A 22,038-nucleotide genomic window follows, 5' to 3' on the forward strand; every position below is an offset into this window, starting at 1 on the left:
ATCCACCCCTACCCTCAAGTACATACCCTTTCCCTGATCCTGCTCAGATCCCCAAATCCTATCCTAGGAAGCACCAGATGCTAGAGGACCTCGCATGCAGCCTCACAAACCCTTTGTGGAACGGGGACCTGAAGTCACAATTGACCTCAGGAAACCACCCGCCAGAGGCCCATTCACTCAGACAGGCTGGGCGTCTGTCTTGGATGCCAGTGACAGGAACAGACTTGCCTCCTCAGAAGTTGGCCGTCTACCTAGTTGTCTTCATTTACTGGCGTCTTTGTTTCTGTCTTGTTCTGTCTGTCCTCCTTCCCTGCCTTTATCTATCTTGCTCTCTTTTCCTATCACTCCATTCATTCATTCATTCATTCATTCATTTTTGTTTTCACCTTATTTACTGAGCTTCTGTCTGATGCATAGGTTTCCACCTTTGATTTCTCTCCTATTCGGGTGGCCCCCTGCCATGAGGGCCACTGCCTAGCTGTCCACTGTGAAGCTGAGCCATCACCCTTATCTCCTTCGCTGACCAATCCCAGAGCTTGGGCTGGGTCAAGCTATGGCCACTTGGATGTTTCCTGCCAACTAGATAATATATTCCTATTTTTTAACAGCTTTATTGAGCTATAGTTACATAAAGTTCAACGATTTTAAGCATACAGTTCAATGACTTGGCAGATGTAAAAAGGTAATGACGAATAAAATCAAGATATAGAACATTTCTATCACCCCCAAAAGTTTCCTTGTGCCCCTTTGCAATCAATCATCTCTCCCCATCCCTGGCTCTTGGTAATGCCTAATCTTGCTGTCACTATAGTTTTAGCTTTTTTTAGAATGTTACATAAATGGCATCACAGAATATGTAATTTTGTGTTTCATGCTTCTTTTACTTAGGATGATGTTAAGATTCTTCCATGTAGTTGCATGTATTCCTGAGGAATACTCCACTGTGTTTGTACCACAGTTTATTCATTCACCCATTGATTGGCATTTGGGTTGTTTCCTGTTTCTGGCTAAAATAAATAAAGCTGCTATAAACAGTCATGTACAAGTCCTTGTATGGACATAAGTTTGCATTTCTGTTAGGTAAATACTTGTGAGTAGGATGCTGAGTAGAGTGGTAAGTGTATATTTCACTTTATTTAAAATGGTCAACTTGTCCTGTGTGGTGGCACCATTTTACATCTCCATCAGCAACATATAAGAATTCTAGGGCTTCCCTGGTGGCACCGTGGTTGAGAGTCCGCCTGCCGATGCAGGGGACACGGGTTTGTGCCCCAGTCCGGGAGGATCCCACATGCCGCGGAGCGGCTAGGCCCGTGAGCCATGGCCACTGAGCCTGCGCATCCAGAGCCTGTGCTCCACAGTGGGAGAGGCCACAGCAGTGAGAGGCCCGCGTACTGCAAAAAAAAAAAAAAAAAAAAAAAAAAAGAATTCTAGTTGCTCCACATCCTCACCACCACTTGGTATGGTCAGTTTTTAACTTTAGCCATTCTTAGAGGTGTATAGTGGTATCTCATGGTGGTTTTAATTTGTATTTTCTTGAAAATTGTTGATGTTGAGCACTTTTTCATGTACTTACTGGCCACTCAATAGATCTTCTTCCGTGATGTCTTTTGCCCACTTTTTAATTGGGTTATTTGTCTTCTGAATGGGTTATGAGTTTCCCCAGTCTTTTCTTAATCTCCCTTTTCTTCTTCTTTCCTCTATCCCTCTGGATCTATCTCTTTCTCCCACTGTGTCTCAGTCTCAGTTTCTGACTCTCTCCCCAACTTTCAGAGTTGTCCACTATCTCCCTCTCTCCCTCCTCCTCCTTCTCCATTTGTATTCTTCCTTCTCCTCCCAGACACCTCAAAATCTGAGAATCTGTCCTCGTTTCCCATTCCACAGTAGAAGGAACTCCATCACAATCCCAGTGATTTCAGTTCTGGCAGGGTTCCATGTTCCAAACAGGGGGAAAGACCCCCTCTCCAGCCGAAGACCTAGAGAGGTAAAAAGCCTGGTATAATGAAGGGATAACTTTTTTGCATGTCGACATCTTCCTCCTCCCTAAGGGATTAATAGTGTTTATGGATGGCAGGGCTTTTTACTCAAACATAACATTGGAAAGTCACAGGTGTTAAGTGAGGTTCATCCTGCTTAATCAGTGGTCCAACAGTCTACACAAACATAAGATTAGTTGTTCACACAACAAGGCCCTCCCTTGGCACATCTCCCAATCCCAGCAGGGTTTTATCTTGCCCAGTTGCAGGGAAGGAGATCCTAGCCCAAAGCCAGCAGCTTGTTTAAGGGAACCAGTATGAAAGTGTTTGATTGCAAAGCTCAGAGCACTTTATGCAGTGTTAGAGGCCTTCAGATGGATAACCATGGAATAGTCTTTGGGGTTTTTTTAAATACAATTTTTAAAGGTCACACTCCATTTACAGTTATTACTAAATATTGGCTATATTCCCCATGTTGTAAATACATCCTTGTAGCCTATCTTATACACAATAGTTTGAACCTCCCACTTCCCCACCCCTATATTGTCCCTCCTGCCTCTCCCCACTGGTAACGACTAGTTTATTCTTCATATGTGAGTCTGCTCTGTTATATTTACTTGTTTGCTGTATTTTTTAGATTCCACATATAAGTGTTATCATTCAGCATCTGTCTTCCTCTGTTTGACTTATTTTTCTTAGCATAATGCCCTCCAAGTCCATCCATGTTGCTGCAAATGGCAAAATTTTGTTCTTTTTTATGGCTGAGTAGTATTCCATTGTATATTTATACCACATCTTCTTTATCCATTCATCTCTTGATGGACACTTAAGTTGCTTCCATATCTTGGCAATTGTAAATAATGCAGCTGTAAGCATTGGAGTGCATGTATCTTTTCTTTTTTTTTAATTTTTGAATTTAATTTTTTTTTTATACAACAGGTTCTTATTAGTCATCAATATTATACACATCAGTGTATACATGTCAATCCTAATCTCCCAATTCATCACACCACCACCACCACCCCGCTGCCGCTTCCCCCCTTGGTGTCCATACGTTTGTTCTCTACATCTGTGTCTCAATTTCTGCCCTGCAAACCAGTTCATCTGTACCATTTTTCTAGGTTCCACATAAACATATGAGTTAATATACGATATTTGTTTTTCTCTTTCTGACTTACTTCACTCTGTATGACAGTCACTAGATCCATCCACATCTCAGCAAATGACCCAATTTTGTTCCTTTTTATGGCTGAGTAATATTCCATTGTATATATGTACCACATCTTCTTTATCCATTCGTCTGTCGATGGACATTTAGGTTGCTTCCATGACCTAGCTATTGTAAATCATGCTGCAATGAACATTGGGGTGCGTGTGTCTCTTTGAATTATGGTTTTCTCTGGGTATGTGCCCAGTAGTGGGATTGCTGGATCATATGGTAATTCTATTTTTAGTTTTTTAAGGAACCTCCATGCTGTTCTCCATAGTGGCTGTATCAATTTACATTCTCACCAACAGTGCATGAGGGTTCCATTTCCTCCACACTCTCTCCAGCATTTGTTGTTTGTAGATTTTCTGATGATGCCCATTCTAACTGGTGTGAATACAATACCTCACTGTAGTTTTGATTTTCATTTCTCTAACAATTAATGATGTTGAGCAGCTTTTCATGTACTTGTTGGCCATCTGTATGTCTTCCTTGGAGAAATGTCTATTTAGGTCTTTGGCCCACTTTTGAATTGGGTTGTTTGTTTTTTTAATATTGAGCTGCATGAGCTGTTTATATATTTTAGAGATTAAGCCTTTGTCCATTAATTCATTTGCAAATATTTTCTCCCATTCTGAGGATTGCCTTTTCGTCTTGTTTATGGTTTCCTTTGCTGTGCAAAAGCTTTGAAGTTTCATTAGGTCCCATTTGTTTATTTTTGTTTTTATTTCAATTACTCTAGGAGGAGGATCAAAAAATATCTTCCTGTGATTTATGTCACAGAGGTTCTTCCTATGTTTTCCTTTAAGAGTTCTATAGTGTCCAGTTGTACATTTAGGTCTCTAATCCATTTTGAGTTTATTTTTGTGTATAGTGTTAGGGAGTGTTCTAATTTCATTCTTTTACATGTAGCTGTCCACTTTTCCCAGAACCACCTATTGAAGAGACTGTCTTTTCTCCATTGTATATCCTTGCCTCCTTTGTCACAGATTAGCTGACCACAGGTGCGTGGGTTTATCTCTGGGTTTTCTATCTTGTTCCATTGATCTATATTTCAGTTTTTGTGCCAGTACCATATTGTCTTGATTACTGTACCTTTGTAGTATAGTCTGAAGTCAGGGAGTCTGATTCCGCCAGCTCCACTTTTTTCCCTCAAAACTGCTTTGGCTATTCAGGGTCTTTTGTGCCTCCATAAAAAATTTTAAGATTTTTGTTCTAGTTCCGTAAAAAATGCCATTGGTAATTTGATAGGGATTGCATTGAATCTGTAGATTGCTTTGGGTAGTATAGTCATCTTCACAATATTGATTCTTCGAATCCAAGAACATGGTATATCTCTCCATCTGTTGGTATCATCTTTAATTTCTTTCATCAGTATCTTATAGTTTTCTGCATACAGGTCTTTTGTCCCACTAGGTAGGTTTATTCCTAGGTATTTTATTCTTCTTGTTGCAGTGGTAAATGGGAGTGTTTCCTTAATTTCTCTTTCAGATTTTTCATCATTAGTATATAGGAATACAGGAGATTTCTGTGCATTAATTTTGTATCCTGCAACTTTACCAAATTCATTGATTAGCTCTAGTAGTTTTCTGGTGGCATCTTTAGGATCCTCTATGTATAGTATCATGTCATCTGTAAACAGTGACAGCTTTACTTCTTCTTTTCCGATTTGTATTCCTTTTATTTCTTTTTCTTCTCTGATTGCTGTGGCTAGAACTTCCAAAACTATGTTGAATACTAGTGGTGAGAGTGGACATCCTTGTCTTGTTCCTGATCTTAGAGGAAATGCTTTCAGTTTTTCACTATTGAGAATGATGTTTTCTGTGGGTTTGTTGTATGTGGCCTTTATTATGTTGAGGTAGGTTCCCTCTATGCCCACTTTCTGGAGAGATTTTTTTTTTAACCATCTTTTAAAATATTTATTTATTTATTTTTGGTCTGTATTGGGTCTTCGATGCTGCGCGCGGGCTCCCTCCAGAAGCGGCGAGCAGGGGCCACCCTTTATTGCAGTGCACAGGCCTCCCACTGTGGTGGCCTCTCCCGCTATGGAGCACAGGCTCCAGGTGTCCAGACTTCAGTAGTTGTGGCACACTGGCTCCGCAGTTGTGGCCCGCAGGCTCCAGAACACAGGCTCTGCAGTTGTGGCACACGGGCCCAGTCTGGAGAGTTTTTATCATAAATGGGTGTTGAATTTTGTCAAGAGCTTTTTCTGCATCTACTGAGATGATCATATGGATTTTCTTCTTCAGTTTGTTAATATGGTATATCACATTGATTGATTTACATATATTGCAGAATCCTTGCATCCCTGGGATAAATCCCACTTGATCATTGTGTATGATCCTTTTAATGTGTTGTTGGATTCTGTTTGCTAGTAATTCGTTGAGGATTTTTGTATCTATATTCATCAGGGACATTTGTAATTTTCTTTTTTTGTGGTATCTTTGTCTGGTTTTGGTATCAGGGTGATGGTGGCCTTATAGAATGAGTTTGGGAGTGTTCCTTCCTCTGCAATTTTTTGGAAGAGTTTGAGCAGGATGGGTGTCAGCTCTTCTCTAAATGTTTGATAGAATTCACCTGTGAAGGCATCTGGTCCTGGACTTTTGTTTGTTGGAAGATTTTTAATCACAGTTTCAATTTCATTACTTGTGACTGGCCTGTTCATATTTTCTATTTCTTCCTGGTTCAGTCTTGGAAAGTTATAACTTTCTAGGAATTTGTCCATTTCTTCCAGGTTGTCCATTTTATTGGCATAGAGTTGCTTGTAGTAGTCGCTTAGGATGCTTTGTATTTCTGCGGTGTCTGTTGTAACTTCTCCTTTTCCGTTATAATTTTATTGATTTGAGTCCTCTCCCTCTTTTTCTTGATGAGTCTGGCTAACGGTTTATCCATTTTGTTTATCTTCTCAAAGAACCAGCTTTCAGTTTTATTGATCTTTGCTATTGTTTTCTTTGTTTCTATTTTATTTCTGCTCTGATCTTTATGATTTCTTTCCTTCTGCTAACTTTGGGTTTTGTTTGTTCTTCTTTCTCTAGTTCCTTTAGGTGTAAGGTTAGATTGTTTATTTCAGTTTTTTTTTTTTTGTTTCTTGAGGTAGGCTTGTATAGCTACAAACTTCTCTCTTGGAACTGCTTTTGCTGCATCCCATAGGTTTTGGATCGTTGTGTTTTCATTGTCATTTGTCTCTAGGTATTTTTTGATTTCCTCTTTGATTTCTTCAGTTATCTCTTGGTTATTTAGTAAAATATTGTTTAACCTCCATGTGTTTGTGTTTTTTACTTTTTTTTCCCCTGTAATTCATTTCTAATCTCATAGTATTGTGGTCAGAAAAGATGCTTGATATGATTTCAATTTTCTTAAATTTACCGAAGCTTGATTTGTGACCCAAGATGTGATCTATCCTGGAGAATGTTCCATGCGCACTTGAGAAGAAAGTGTAATCTGCTGTTTTTGGATCGAATGTCCTATACTATCAATTAAATCTATCTGGTCTATTGTGTCATTTAAAGCTTGTGTTTCCTCATTTATTTTCATTTTGGATGATCTGTCCATTGGCATAAGTGAGGTGTTAATGTCCCCCACTATTATTGTGATACTGTCGATTTCCTCTTTTAGAGCTGTTAGCAGTTGCCTTATGTATTGAGGTGCTCCTATGTTGGGTGCATATATATTTATAATTGTTATATCTTCTTCTTGGATTTACCCCTTGATCATTATGTAGTGTCCTTCCTTGTCTCGTGTAACATTCTTTATTTTAAAGAATGTTATTCTCTATTTTATCCGATATGAGTATTGCTACTCCAGCTTTCTTTTGATTTCCATTTGCATGGAATATCTTTTTCCATCCCTTCACCCTCAGTCTGTATGTGTCCCTAGGTCTGAAGTGGGTCTCTTGTAGACAGCATATAGATGGATCTTGTTTTTTTTATCTATTCAGCAAGCCTGTGCCTTTTGGTTGAAGCATTTAATCCATTCATGTTTAAGGTAATTATCGATATGTATGTTCCTATGACCATTTTCTTAATTGTTTTGGGTTTGTTTTGTAGGTCCTTTTCTTCTCTTGTGTTTCCTACATAGAGAAGTTCCTTTAGCATTTGTTGTAGAGCTGGTTTGGTGGTGCTGAATTCTCTTAGCTTTTGCCTGTCTGTAAAGATTTTGATTTCTCCATCGAATCTGAATGAGATCCTTGTCAGGTAGAGTAATCTTGGTTGTAGATTCTTCCCTTTCATCACTTTAAGTATATCATGCCACTCCCTTCTGGCTTGTAGAGTTTCTGCTGATAAAGCAGCTGTTAACCTTATGGGAGTTCCCTTGTATGTTATTTGTTGTTTTTCCCTTGGTGCTTTCAATAATTTTTCTTTGCCTTTAATTGTTGCCAATTTGATTACTATGTGTCTCGGCATGTTTCTCCTTGGGTTTATCCTGTATGGGACTCTCTGCGCTTCCTGGACTTGGGTGTCTATTTCCTTTCCCATGTTAGGGAAGTTTTTGACTATAATCTCTTCCAATATTTTCCCAGGTCCTCTCTCTCTCTCTTGTCCCTCTGGGACCCCTATAATGCGAATGTTGTTGCATTTAATGTTGTCCCAGAGGTCTCTTAGGCTGTCTTCATTTCTTTTCATTCTTTTTTCTTTATTCTGTTCAGCAGCAGCGAATTCCACCATTCTGTCTTCTAGGTCACTTATCCATTCTTCTGCCTCAGTTATTCTGCTATTGATTCCTTCTAGTGTAGTTTTCATTTCACTTATTGTATTGTTCATGTCTGTTTGTTTGTTCTTTAATTCTTCTAGGTCTTTGTTAAACATTTCTTGCATCTTCTCGATCTTTGCCTCCATTCTTTTTCCGAGGTCCTGGATCATCTTCACTATCATTATTCTGAATGCTCTTTCTGGATGGTTGCTATCTCCACTTCATTTAGTTTTTTTTCTGGGGTTTTATCTTGTTCCTTCATCTGGTACACAGCCCTCTGCCTTTTCATCTTGTCTATCTTTCTGTGAATGTGGTTTTTATTCCACAGGCTGCAGGATTGTAGTTCTTCTTGCTTCTGCTGTCTGCCCTCTGGTGGATGAGGCTATCCAAGAGGCTTGTGCAAGTTTCCTGATGGGAAGGACTGGAGGTGGGTAGTGCTGGCTGTTGCTCTGGTGGGCAGAGCTCAGTAAAACTTTAATCCGCTGGACTGCTGATGGGTGGGGCTGGGTTCCCTCTGTGTTCATTGTTTGGCCTGAGGCAACCCAACACTGGAGCCTGCAGGCTCCTTGGTGGGGCTAATGGCAGACTCTGGGAGGGCTCACGCCAAGGAGTACTTCCGAGAACTTCTGCTCCCAGTGTCCTTTCCTCACGGTGAGCCACAGCCACCCACCACCTCTGCAGGAGACCCTCCAACACTAGCAGGTAGGTCTGCTTCAGTCTCCCCTGGGGTCACTGCTCCTTCCTCTGGGTCCCAATGTGCACACTACTTTGTGTGTGCCCTCCAAGAGTGGAGTCTCGGTTTCCCCAGTCCTGTCAAGTCCTGCAATCAAATCCCACTAGGCCTCAAAGTCTGATTATCTAGGAACTCCTCCTCCTGTTGCCAGACCCCCAGGTTTGGAAGCCTGACGTGGGGCTCAGAACCTTCACTCCAGTGGGTGGACTTCTGTGGTATAAGTGTTCTCCAGTTTGTGAGTCACCCACCCAGCAGTTATGCGATTTGATTTTATTGGGATTGCACCCCTCCTACCGTCTCATTGTGGCTTCTCCTTTGTCTTTGGATGTGGGGTATCATTTTTGGTGAGTTCCAGTGTCTTCCTGTCGATGATTGTTCAGCAGTTAGCTGTGATTCTGGTGTTCTCACAAGAGGGAGTGAGAGTACGTCCTTGTACTCCGCCATCTTGGTTCAGGCTCTCTCGTCATCTTCTACTTGTTGGTCAAGTTCCTCTAGGTCAGGAGTGCGTGTATCTTTTCAAATTAGTGTTTTTGGTTGTTTTTTTGTTTGTTTGTTTTGGACATATACCCAGGAGTTTAATTGCTGGGTCATATGTTAGTTCTATTTTTATTTCTTTGGTAAACCTCCATACTGTTTTCCACAGTGGCTCCCACCAACAGTGTACAGAGGTTTACTTTTCTCCACATCTTCACCAACATTTGTTATTTGTGTCCTTTTTGATGATAGCCATTCTCACAGGTGTGAAGTGATATCTCATTGTGGTTTTGTTTTGCATTTCCCTGATGATTAGCAATGTTGAACGTCTTTTCACATGCCTGTTGGCCATCTGCATTTCCTCTTTGGAAACATATCTATTTAGACCTTCTGCCCATTTTTAATCAGTTGTTTGTTTTTTTGATGTTGAGTTGTATGAACTGTTTACATATGTTGGATAGTAATCCCTTATTGGTCATATCATTTGCAAATATCTTTTGTCATTCAGTAGGTTGTCTTTTCATTTTGTCAATGGCTACATTTGCTGTGCAAAAGCTTTTAAGTTAATTAGGTTCCATTTGTTTATTTTTGCTTTTATCTCCTTTACTTTAGGAGACAGATCCAAAAAAATATTGCTACGATTTATGTCAGAGTGTTCTGCCTATGTTTTTCTCTAGGAGTTTCATAGTATCCAGTCTTATATTTAGGTCTTTAATCCATTTAGAGTTTATTTTTCAACATAGTATTAGAGGATGTTCTAATTCCTTTCTTTTATATGTTTTCTTTTTTCTTTTTTTTTTTTTTTTTTTTTTTTTGCGGTACGCGGGCCTCTCACTGTTGTATCCTCTCCCGTTGCAGAGCACAGGCTCCGGACGCACAGACTCAGCAGCCTTGCCACACGGGCCCAGCTGCTCCGCGGCATGTGGGCTCTTCCTGGACCGGGGCATGAACCCGTGTCCCCTGCATCGGCAGGCAGACTCTCAACCACTGTGCCACCAGGGAAGCCCCCTTTCTTTTATATGTAGCTGTCCAGTTTTCCCAGCATAACTTATTGAAGAGAGACTGTCTTTTCTCCATTGCATAGTCTTTTCTCCTTTGTCATAGATTAATTGAACATAAGTGTGTGGGTTTATTTCTGTGCTATCCTGTTCCATTGATCTGTGTGCCTGTTTTTGTGCCAGTACAATACTGTTTTGATGACTATTATGGTTTGAAGTCAAGGAGTGTCATTCCTTCAGCTCTGTTCTTCTTTCTCAAGATTGTTTTGACTATTCGGGGTCTTTTGTGTTTCCATACAAATTTTTAAATTATTTGTTCTAGTTCTGTGAAAAATGCCATTGGTATTTTGAGAGGGATTGCAATGAAGCTGTAGATTGCCTTGGGTGGTATGGTCATTTTAACAATATTGATTCTTCTAATCCAAGAACACAGTATATCTTTCCATCTATTTGTGTCATCTTTGATTTCTTTCATCAGCATCATAGTTTTCAGAGTACAGGTCTTTTGCCTCCTTAGGTAGGTTTATTCCTAGGTATTTTTGATGTTGTGGTAAATGGGATTGTTTTCTTAATTTCCCTTTCTGATCTTTCATTGTTAGTGTATAGAAATGCAACAGGTTTCTGTATATTAATTTCATATCCTGCAACTTTACCAAATTCATTGATGAGCTCTAGTCGTTTTTCTGGTGGTGTCTTTAGGATTTTCTACTCATAGTACCATGTCAGCTGCAAACGAGCAGTTTTACTTCTTCCTTTCCAATTTGGATTCCTTTTATTTCTTTTTCTTCTCTGATTGCCATGCCTAGGACTTCCAAAGTTATGTTGAATATAAGTGGCGAAAGTGGACATCCTTGTCTTGCTCCTGATCTTAGAGGAAATGCTTTCAATTTTTCATCATTGAGTACGATGTTAGCTGTGGGTTTGCCATATATGGCCCTTACTATGTTGAGGTATGTTCCCTCTTTGCCTGCTTTCTGGAGCGTTTTTATCATAAATGGATGTTGAATTTTATCAAATGCTTTTACTACATCTATTGAGATTATCATATGCTTTTTGGCATCTTTTTTAAAGCTTATTAAAATATATTTCACATAACATACATTTAAGCCATTTAAGATGTACAAGTCAGGGCCTCCCTGGTGGCGCAGTGGTTGAGAGTCCGCCTGCCGATGCAGGGGATACGGGTTCGTGCCCCGGCCTGGGAGGATCCCATATGCCACGGAGCGGCTGGGCCCATGAGCCATGGCCGCTGGGCCTGCGCGTCCGGAGCCTGTGCTCCGCAACGGGAGAGGCCACAACAGTGAGAGGCCCGCATACCGCAAAAAAAAAAAAAAAAAAGATGTACAAGTCAGTGATTTTTAATATATTCACAGATATGTGCAATCGTTTTCACCACAATTTTACAATATGTCATCACCTCAAAAAGAAACCCTCTACCCTTAACTATTATTCCTGTATCCCCCTATAACCCCAGCCTCTGGAAACCACTAATCTACTTTCTGTATAGATTTGCCTATTCTGGTCATTTCATATAAATGGAATTATGTAATTTTTTTTGTGTCTGACTCCTTTAAATTAGCATAATGTTTTCAAGGCTTATCCATGTTCTGGCATATATCAATACTTCATTTCTTTTATGGTTGAATAATATTCCATTGTATGGATATACCACATTTTGTTTATTCATTCATTAGTCAATGGACATTTGGGTTATTTCCACCTTTTGCCTATTATAAATAATGCTGCTTTAAAATTCATGCACAAGCTTTAGTGTGGACATATGTTTTCATCTCTCTTGGGTATTGGACTTACTGGGTCATATGGTAATTCTATGTTTAGTCATTTGAGGAACTGCAAAACTATTTTCTAAAGGGCCTGAACCATTTTACATTTCCACCAACACTGTATGAGGGTTTTGATTTCTCTACATTCTTGCCAACACTTGTTACTATCTGACTGGAATAGTTTTCTGATCCTATACCTGGATTGAAATGTCACACATACATACTCAGCCATACATACATTTATACAGTCATTGGCACACACACAAAACTATACCCATGCATATTTGCACACACCTCTAGAGTTTACATACATACACACAGAATTCCAGATAGACATTTACAACCACACATACATATAATCACACAGAATATACATGCTTATCAATCCACAGACCCACATATGTGAACATAATCAGACATACAATAGACCAGTGCCATCATACATGTACATACAATTGTCATGGGTTCTGAAAAAGCATATGCAATTGTAGAAAGAACCAGAGATACATGTACTCAGTAATGGATTAGCAACTGCCCAAACACACAAATGCAAATAATAGTTTTACCCACAAATGCATAGTCCTAAAAAGGCACACATATGTAGCTACCATCGCTTATGAGTTGACAACTGAAGACAGATTGAATGTATTTACTCTGGATGGCATGGAGATGGTTGAGGTTTCATTAGTCCTTGGTGGACTGGGTAGAAAGATCTTTTTGTTCATTTATTCATTCTTTAAGCTACAAGTACATATTGGGCACATAAGAAATACAATGATGAACAAGACATAGTCCCTGCCCTCATGGAACTTACAGTCTAGTGATGGGGGATGGTCAGTAACTAAACAAGGAAACAATCACAGCCTGTGATATATGCCAAGAAGGAAATAAGCAAGGTTAAGACATTAGACAACAGGCAAGGTGCCAGGATAATAGGCAGTTTCCAGATACTTTTAGCATTATTGCTCCCTCTTTCATCCTGGAAAAGTAAAGAGGATGCAGATTTACCTTCCTTAAGTCACTGGGTAAACTGGTGTGTGTGTGTGAGTGTGAGTGTGAGTGTGTGTGTCTGTGTGTGTGTGTTAATACTGATAGTGTGGGCTCAGGACCTAGACAACCTGGTTTAAAAGTTTGTTTCATACTAGTTAGGTAACTTTTCTTCCCCTCAGTTTCTCATCCAAAAATAGGGATGATAATAGTCCCTTTAATAAGGATTAAATTAGCTGATACTTGTAAAGCTCTTAAAACTGCCTGGCGAGTGTTAAGTTCTCAGTATTAGCCATTGTATCATTTTATGAGAATAGGTTTTCATAGACCGAGGTGAGCGCAGTGGGAGATGGGTAGGGAGGGGCCCAGGGAAGAGATCGAGGATCCTGGCAGTACCCTGTTGACTGTAAACTAGACAGGTCTTCTCCTCTGCCCTCTCTGAGCATTCTTTTGGATTGCAACCCTGGCATGCCACCCCAGCAGACCATAAACCAATCTACCACAACTCAGCTCTGCCCACAGCCCCAAACCACAGAGAAGACACATGCTGGGTGGTGCCGGGCGTGGCCCTTGGTTTTAGTTGCGTCAGGCTGCAGCAACTCTGCTGTGGGCCTGGCTGGTGATGTTCACTGGCTCTGCCTGGCTTTTCTGTCTGTGTAGGTCAGCACTTATCACCCTGCACCTGCCTTCCCAGGACATTCCACGGCCATCATCAGTCTGCCCGGCTCCCAGCAACACCTCTCAGCTAACATGTGAGTAAAAAAAGCTCAACCCTCCACTCCCAGTCCTGGCATAGAGGGGTCATCTTTGCCATCCCTCTGCCATCAAGCATTCCCAGTCCCCAACCAACACATCCAGAGAGATAACAGCTCCCCTTCTTTTACAACCTCCAAAGGGAATAATGGTGAAAAACACAAATTACCAAACCACATCATCCTGGCTCATTATTTTACAAAAATAGAAAGAGACTGGAAGATTATATACCAAAACATTGCAGGAAGCTTGGGTACTGAGCAATTTCTATTGTCTTCCTTTAGATTCACAATGCTAGGTCATCAATAGATGTTGCTCTAGTAATCAGCAAGAAATAAATATAGCATTTTAGAGGGGAAAGGAACCTTGCAGATGAGAACACTCTCCTAGCCCCTTTGATAAAACCTTTCAGTGTCTCACAGTCCATAGAGTCTAGGGCTTCCTAACATCCAGCCTGAGGCCATTCACTGGTAATCCTGAACCTGGCGAGCCAAAGTGGGTTATTTTTAATGCCTTTAGTCGGGCAGTTATTCTCCTTCCACAGCCTCACTATTCCCCAGGGTCTTCACCCCCTGGCTCATACCTGGATGTTACCTGCCCAACTCCTGTATGGACTTCAGAGAGGCAAGTCACTGCTCTAACCCGAGAACATTTCTACCATGTTTCAAGCCCATCCTCCTCCATGCCAACATGCAGCCAGTATTCCACTGTGTGCCAAACACTGAAATTAACACCCGCCTCCCATTTTCCCATGTCCACCTCCGGCCTACATTAAGCTAAGCTCCTCGGGCCATTCCTGGGTGTCAGACATGTCCCTACCCTCAGGAGAGGGAGTGGATCAGAGAGGTTTCTCTGCTGACCCCTCAGTTCCCTGAACCTTGATGGCTGTGACCATTGTCTTGGGGCATACTCTAAGCAGTGTGAAAAAGCATTCTAGATAGAACCATCACTTCCAGGTTTGAGACCCAGCTCTGCCACTGATTCCTGGTCACCAACACCTTTCTCTATTCTAGACCAGTTTCCCCATTGTCAAAGTGCTGATGTGACCTAAATGAGTGATTTGCAGCTGTGGGGCACTCTGTGGAGGAGCAGAGAGGAGGAGGGGGCAAGGATCTGGGCCCCTCCACTGCTACTTCAACCAGGCTCCACCACTTTCATCTGCCTTACATAGTGAGATTTCAGTTCTTAAAAGGTGTTGTTGCTAAACACCGGGCAGGTGGGCTCTGAGTTTTCCTCTCGCTTCACCCTTCACTGGTTCCATACCCTCCACTCACCAGCTTCCTTTAACAGTTCCTTGTGTCTCCCCAGGTTTGTAGCCCTGCACTCCTACTCAGCCCATGGACCCGATGAACTGGACCTGCAGAAAGGAGAGGGCATCAGGGTCCTGGGGAAGTACCAGGATGGCTGGCTCAGGGGTGTCTCCTTGGTGACCGGGCGAGTCGGCATCTTCCCCAACAACTATGTCATCCCCATTTTCAGGTGGGTCCTCTCCAATCTCAGGCATCAGAGGGTCAGGTCACCTAGGCCAGGGGCCATCTGTGGGTTGAATCACTGAAGGACTCAATGCCCTTTCAGAGTAAGGGCCAAGAAACAGCTTTTGCTCTAGTACCCTCCTAACACTTAACTTAAAAAAAAAAAAGCAGAATAGTTATCTTTTAAATAGCTCTTCACATTTTACAAGCACTTTTGCATCTCTTAACTCATTGGCTATGCTCAAGAATCTCATTTAAGGTAGATGTTATTTTACAGATGAGGAAATTGATGTGCAGAGTTAACCAGTCTGCTCAAGAGCTAGATTTCAGGTTTTCTACTATATAATCCCCCCCAAATCGCACCTCACACCCTGCACCCTGACACTTTACAATCATGGCACAATGGGAAAACACAATGATCAGAAGACCTCTTGGAGCACCTTGGGAGACTTCCCAGGATGCTGGGCCATTAGGCAGGGTTTTTGTGACTCAGACCACTACCCATCCATCCACACCCCAGGTCACATGCTAGTTACCCTGAAGATCTTCTTCCCAAGCAGCTTTTTCCAATCTTTTTCATTCTCTGGCACATTCATCAATTTCACTGGCATACAGTTTGTCCAGCCACCTCATATGACCACAAATACACACAGACCCCAAAACTATCCATGGTTCCTCCTACCCCCACCCCCATAAGTCCAGGCAAAGCCTGTCACAAGGCAGCAAGACCATCACCACGCATATACTCTGTCTTTATGACATACCAGAGAGTCATAACTCCAAGGAAAGGGATAATCCCATTGTACTCTATGGGGGTCAGAGCTAGAGTCATATATGGCCAGTTTTGGGGACTTTCATGTAGGCGGGGCAGTGTGTCCAGTGGAGGGCAGCAATGGTGAGGAGACAGAAACTACATCACTGGAGAAACCTATAAAGAAAGTAGGATTATTTGAGCTGCAGAAGACAAGGGTCAGAGGGACCATAACAGAATGTGTAGACCAGGAAGTAGAGTTGTTCCATGAGGAGACAGTGAACCAGTGAATACAACTTAGAAGGTTCTGGTTCAATAAAAGACTGCACTTTCTAACCCACAGATTTTTCTAATCAGTCTGGCTGGTGAGGTGGTGGATCCCCTTTCTAGAAAGACTACAGGCAAAATGTGGGTTCCAACAGATCCAGGCAAAAAGATTTCTTCACATGTCAGAAAATTGGAATAGAGGATCATAGTTACTCCTTTCAAATGGAAGGTTCTTGGAATTTGTTAGAAAACTGCAAAATCTCCAAAGGCAAACTAAGGATGTCTACAACTGATGCTTTAATTCATTTATTCAACAAATATGTATTGAGCACTATATGTCAGGCACCTTTTTAGATACTGGAGAAACACCAGTGAATAAAAGACACAATAGCCTTGCCCAGTGGAGCTTACATTCTAGTGGGACAGACAGACAATAAACAAGATATGTAAGTAATATATGTGGTGTGCTAATGATAAGGTCCAAGAAGAAAAAAGAAGTCAGGAAAGGGGGATAGAATTTGCGTGGGGGTGATTACAATGTTAAAAGCTTGGTCAGAGATGGCCTTACTGAGTGGTAAGAAGGTACAATGAAGGAATGAGGGAGGTGTGTTCCAGGCCCAAGGAACAGCAAGTACAGAACAAAGGCCCTGAGGGAGAAGCACCCCTGACATGAAGGCCAATAGGACTGGGTTAGGGAAGTGAGAGGGGGTTAGTAGGTGATGAGGTCAGAATGGTAACAGGGATTCAGATCACACAGAATTTCCTCGGTCGTAATGAGGAATTTGGCTTTAACCATATTATAGGGCTTTGAGCAGAAGCATGACATGATCTAATTTACGTTGTAATCAGAATCCCTCTAGTTGCTGGGTTGAAGGTAAACTATAGATAGGAAAAGGTGGAAGCAGAGAGACTAGTTAAGCAGATATTGTAATAATCCGGTTGGGGGAGGGGGTGACGGTGAAATGAACCAAAGCGCTAGCTGTGGAGGGAGGGAGCAGTGGTTAGATTCTGGGTATATTCTGAAGGTAGAGACAACAGGATTTTCTGACAAATCAAATACTGGGTGTAAAAGAAGAGAAGATTCATGGTGAGTCCACCTTTTTTTTGCCTTGAGTAACTGGAAGACAGAGTTGCCTTTTACTGAGATGGAGTTGAAAACCAAAAGAGGAACAAACAGGTTTTGAGGTGTTGGGAGGAAGCAAAAGCTTGGTTCGTAGAAGATTAAGTCTCAGATGCCTTAGTATTCCTAGTAAAGACATTGGTAAGCGGTTGAGTACACATGTCTAGCATTTAAGAAAGAGGTCCAGCCTTGAGATGGTATTTAAAGCCCTAAAACTAGATGAGATCATCATGATAGGATCCACTGAGGTGGAGAGAATGACAGTGATCCAGGAGCTCAATTCCTCAAGGAAAGAGGGGAAATGATGGCTCCAACACGGCAGGGTGGTAGGTGGTGGAGTCTAATCATGTGAATCCAAGCTGGGAAGTCTTGAGAAGAGTGGGAGGATGGTCCAGAAGTGACAATGAAGAGCAAGGACCTACCCTAACTCATGAACAGTCTTCCATGGAATCTTATCATGAACCCTCTAGGGACCATCTCTACTAATGGGGCATTTGCTTGTGCATCAGGCCTTAGCCCAAAGTCCTGGATATTCCATGAAAAAAAACATTAAAATAAGAGTGACCATATAACTTACCATCCAAACTAGGATGCTTTTGAGATAAAAGAGGGACACTCTACCAGGAGAGCAGGTGTAAACTGAGACTCTCCCGGGAAAACCTGGACGTAAGGTCACCCTAACTAGAATGCATGTAGGACTCCATTCCAGTGTACTTCAAGGCTCCAGCTTCCCGTTCTCTCCTTCTTGGCTTTTCTCCAAGTTAGATCTGTTCTTAGGCGAGTCATGAGCATCTAGACTCACCAGCTCCATGATGGCCGCGTGTTAGACAGTGGATGGAGTTTCAGCACCAGCATAGTTTGCCATGAGTCCATCCCCACCCCCAGCTCATAGAAACCTGCATATGTGCCTATACTGAGATGCTACTTATGCTGATGTGTGTGCTTGCTTCTAGGGAGCCAGCATTTCTAAAAAGGAAAGTCCCTGTCACAGTATAATCTCCTGAGGGCTATTAGGTGACAGCAGATCAATGCTTTCTGTGTGTATGTGTTTTCTCTGACAACCTCTCAGATGCAGAGAAAGTTCCCATACCCAAAATCTTGGACGCAGATGACAGTTTGTCTACCTGGGGGCAGCTCACCCTTGTTCTTAACAACCCTTCCCACTGTGGGAGGTTTAATTCCTCCCGCTTCTCAGGGCTGAATGATGCCATCTTTTGTCAGCTGAGTTTTTCCTACTGAGTGGGTTGGACTATGTGCGCAAGGCCCCTTTCTGTTCTAACGTTCTGTGTGTGTGAAAGGTTTTGCCCCGTTTTTGTTGTCTGTTTGCAGTGATGGCTCCGCACTGCCACCAGCCCCCTTGGTGTACAGGGCTGCCTTTTATAAGACAGCCAGACCTCAAAGGTGTGAAGTGCCCCCTGAGCGTTTGAACCTCTGCTCTTACTAGCATCATCTCCTAATGAACTGAGCCAGCCAGAGTTTGGGGATCAATTATAGACCAGAGTTGACCAAAATGCCAGGGTTTTGATTTAGAATTCAGCAAGGGAGCTTTTTAATTACTGAGAGAGGAAAGGCTTCTATGCTGTGTAAAGCTCCAGCCCTCTGTGCTCGATGGTGCCACCAGCCTGTCCAACTGTGCCAACCACAACTAAATATCTGCCACCACGACCTAGTTCCCGTATCCCAGAGTTATCCCCTGGCTCAGGTGATATAGAACACTTGTCACGTTTTCATTCAAGCCCTTCCTAACAGCACTACATCCCTTTGGTTTCCTCTTCCATGCACAGTCTCGGTAGAGGCATAAGTGTCCTCCCTTTTCAGAGGCTGCAGAAGCCAACTCCTCCCCCCTCCCCTCCCCTCCCCCTCCTCCTCCTCCTCTGCTCTCCTCCTCCCCCTCCCCTCGCCTCCCCTCCCCCTCCCCCCTGCCCTCCTCCTCCCTTCCTTCTTCCTCCTCCTCCTCCTCCTCCCCCTCCTCCTCCCTCTCCCTCTTCCCCTCATCCCCAACCTCCTCAACTCATCACCACAGGTGAGGGACAGGCTCAGCCTCTTGGGACTTGGAAACATGAACAAGGAAGGAACAAGGGAGGAGAGAATGTGGACAGAGTTGAAGGCCATTCATGGTGGGGACTCAAGGAGCAGCACCTGATCAGACTCTTCCCACCTCAGATCCCTGCTGCCCAGCTCTCAGCAGCCTCCCTTGGATCCTGTTTCCAAGCTCTTTCCGCTCCTTCCTGTCCTTCCAATAAATGCCCTTCTGCCCAATAAGCCAGGATATTTCTCTTTCTGGCAACCTTCACTGGACACATATGCCATCCTGATGCCTAAGGGGTGGAGAAAAGTGACACGAGGGCCACCACTCACTTTCCTTTAACTTTCTACATAGAACTATATAAAGAGTGTCATGGTCCAAGCTTTTGCCTTACCAGGAGGTTACTGGCAGTGTTGAGCAGGATAGAGACGCTGTGTGTCATGTCCCTTTCAAATACTGCGCGAGTTCTTAAGGGCTCATATCTCAGGTAGAAAAGGGGACACAGGGACCTGCACACTCAAAGCAGCCCAGTGGAGCAAATCAGAGGCAACACACATACCTCCCACTTAAACCCAGAATGTCTTTCAGTCTCTCCATCTAGAAAACAGGGATCATAATATCTGCAGGTCTGGGGTGTCATGGGGATTAATGAATATATGTTTGCAAAGTGCTTTGATGCTAGAAGAACATGCTGGGTAAGTGCTGAGCTTTTTGCCAAAAGACATAGAGGGACTCAGTGTTGGATAGGGGACTTGATATTTAGGAGTTTCTGGAATCCAGCCTCATGCTGGGTCCAGAAAAATGAAGTTGTACCTTGGTCTGTAAACAGCTGTCCAAAGAAGGGACTGGTGGAATTAGGCTGGCTTGGGCCTCATTAACTGTATTCTGTCCAGGCTGCTGCTGCTGCTTCTGCTGCTGGCAACAAATTTGGAACCTGTCTTTCCTGTTGCCAGTCCATTTTGCAGCATCCAACACTTTGAGGCCTTTGTTTAAAACACAGGTAGGGGCTTCCCTGGCGGTGCAGTGGGTAAGACTCCACCTGCCAATGCAGGGGACACAGGTTCGAGCCCTGGTCCAGGAAGATCCCACATGCCGCGGAGCAAGTAAGCCCGTGCGCCACAACCACTGAGCCTGTGCTCTAGAGCCCGTGAGCCACAGCTACTGAGCCCACGTGCCACAACCACTGAAACCTGTGCTCTAGAGCCCGCGAGCCACAACTACTGAAGCCCACACTCCTAGAGCCCGTGCTCTGCAACAAGAGGAGCCACCGCAATGAGAAGCCCACACAGTGCAACAAAGAGTAGACCCCGCTCGCCGCAACCAGAGAAAGCCCACGCAGAGCAACGAAGACCCAGCACAGCCACAAATAAATAAATAAATAAATAAATAAATTTATTTTTTAAAAAAACAGGTAGATGCAGATTGTGCCAGGCAAGCCAGTGCTGGGGAGTTCTCTCCAGCCCAGCCTTCATCTCTAGAATGTAGTCTGAGCTCTTCCTGGTGTACAGCCCACTCTGCCTCACTGACTGCATCCCCAGGGGCCAGAAGCAGGCTGAAGGCTGTGGACAGAAGCCCCTCTCTGCAAGCATCAGTTCCCAGCATGTTTGGCTGCATATGCTTCTTGGGCAGAGTTGGCTGCATTACATGATGCCTTTCCCATCTTGTATAACACTGGTGGCTCAATATTAAACTACATATACTTTTTTTAAAGCAAAACAAGGAGAGAAAAGGAGAAATAAGGGGAAATTACCTAAAGAGAAACCCGGAGGCATTGACAGGAAGGAAAATACGTGGAGGGCATCTCTGTGCCGGGGCCTTGGTTGAACTGGTTATCTCCAGGGAATTAGCAGGGGTTATTTAATCAACAGAGTGACAAGGGGATTCATGGACTACTCGGTAGGGGCTGTGATGTTGGGGCAGGATGGTAAAAGGGCAAGAAGGGCCTGTAAAATGACACCATTCCCCATGGGGTTCAGGGAGTTGCAGGCTGGAAACATGGACAGGAGATTGCTGTTTTACAAAACATTAACACTGTTCTTAAAAATCAGAGCCTAAGCCTGAAGAATTAGGTCTTATGGAGGCATGTGTAGGGCCTACCAGCTCCTTTAGTTTGTTAATTTTCAAGTAGGATGCAGGGTTTTCCAAACGATGAATGCTCTAACTAGCCAGAAGGTAGGTAGCTTAGTGGTAGAGCGAGGGGCCAGCCTGGACCTGGGTTCAAATCTCAGATCTATTCATTGCTTGGACAAGTCACAGTAAATCTCTATTTTTTAACCTACAAAACAGTAGCACTAATAGTACCTACCTCAGAAGGCTGTCGAGAAGAACCTGTGAGATGATGTGGGCAAAGTGTTTGGCCAATGCTGGGTGTTACAGTGGGTATACAGTAAGTGCTTACTATGTGTGAGACAAAATGACTGGCTTCAGTGCTAAAAGCATCATGGCAGCCATTCAACAAACATTTATTAATAGACAATATGTGCAGAACACAGAGGCTATAAAACAAGTCATATAAAATCTCTGCCTTCAAAGAGTTTAGGATCTAGTGGGAAAGTCACTGGAAGAACAAGAAATCGCCCCTGCAAAGCGAAATGAGTACATACAAGATCTTGTGCTCTGAACTGAGGGCTGAAGGGACACGGGGTGAAGAGTGATCAGAGCTGGAGTGAAAGATGAAGATATTCAAGTCTTCTAGTTCCACCAGGCCTCAGTATGAGACCCTCTCCCCTCCCTCAGCATGCCCACACAGTTATCCAGGTGTGGAAGCTGAGGCCTCCATAGTTAAGCCTGTGTTGAAGACA

At 43.0% G+C, this 22,038-nt stretch overlaps 1 protein-coding gene across 2 annotated transcripts in view; it reads left to right on the forward strand.

Moving 5' to 3' along the window:
* SH3RF2 (SH3 domain containing ring finger 2) overlaps positions 1 to 22,038 on the forward strand; it is a 143,819-nt gene that overhangs the window by 97,725 nt on the left and 24,056 nt on the right. For both annotated transcript variants that reach the window (XM_060093574.1, XM_060093575.1), the window contains exons 6-7: positions 13,509 to 13,600; positions 14,910 to 15,080. In XM_060093574.1, coding sequence (XP_059949557.1) covers positions 13,509 to 13,600; positions 14,910 to 15,080 — 263 coding nt within the window. The remainder of the gene's footprint in view (positions 1 to 13,508; positions 13,601 to 14,909; positions 15,081 to 22,038) is intronic.

Source organism: Mesoplodon densirostris, chromosome 3, assembly GCF_025265405.1.
Source record: "Mesoplodon densirostris isolate mMesDen1 chromosome 3, mMesDen1 primary haplotype, whole genome shotgun sequence".
NCBI classification, from domain to species: domain Eukaryota; kingdom Metazoa; phylum Chordata; class Mammalia; order Artiodactyla; family Ziphiidae; genus Mesoplodon; species Mesoplodon densirostris.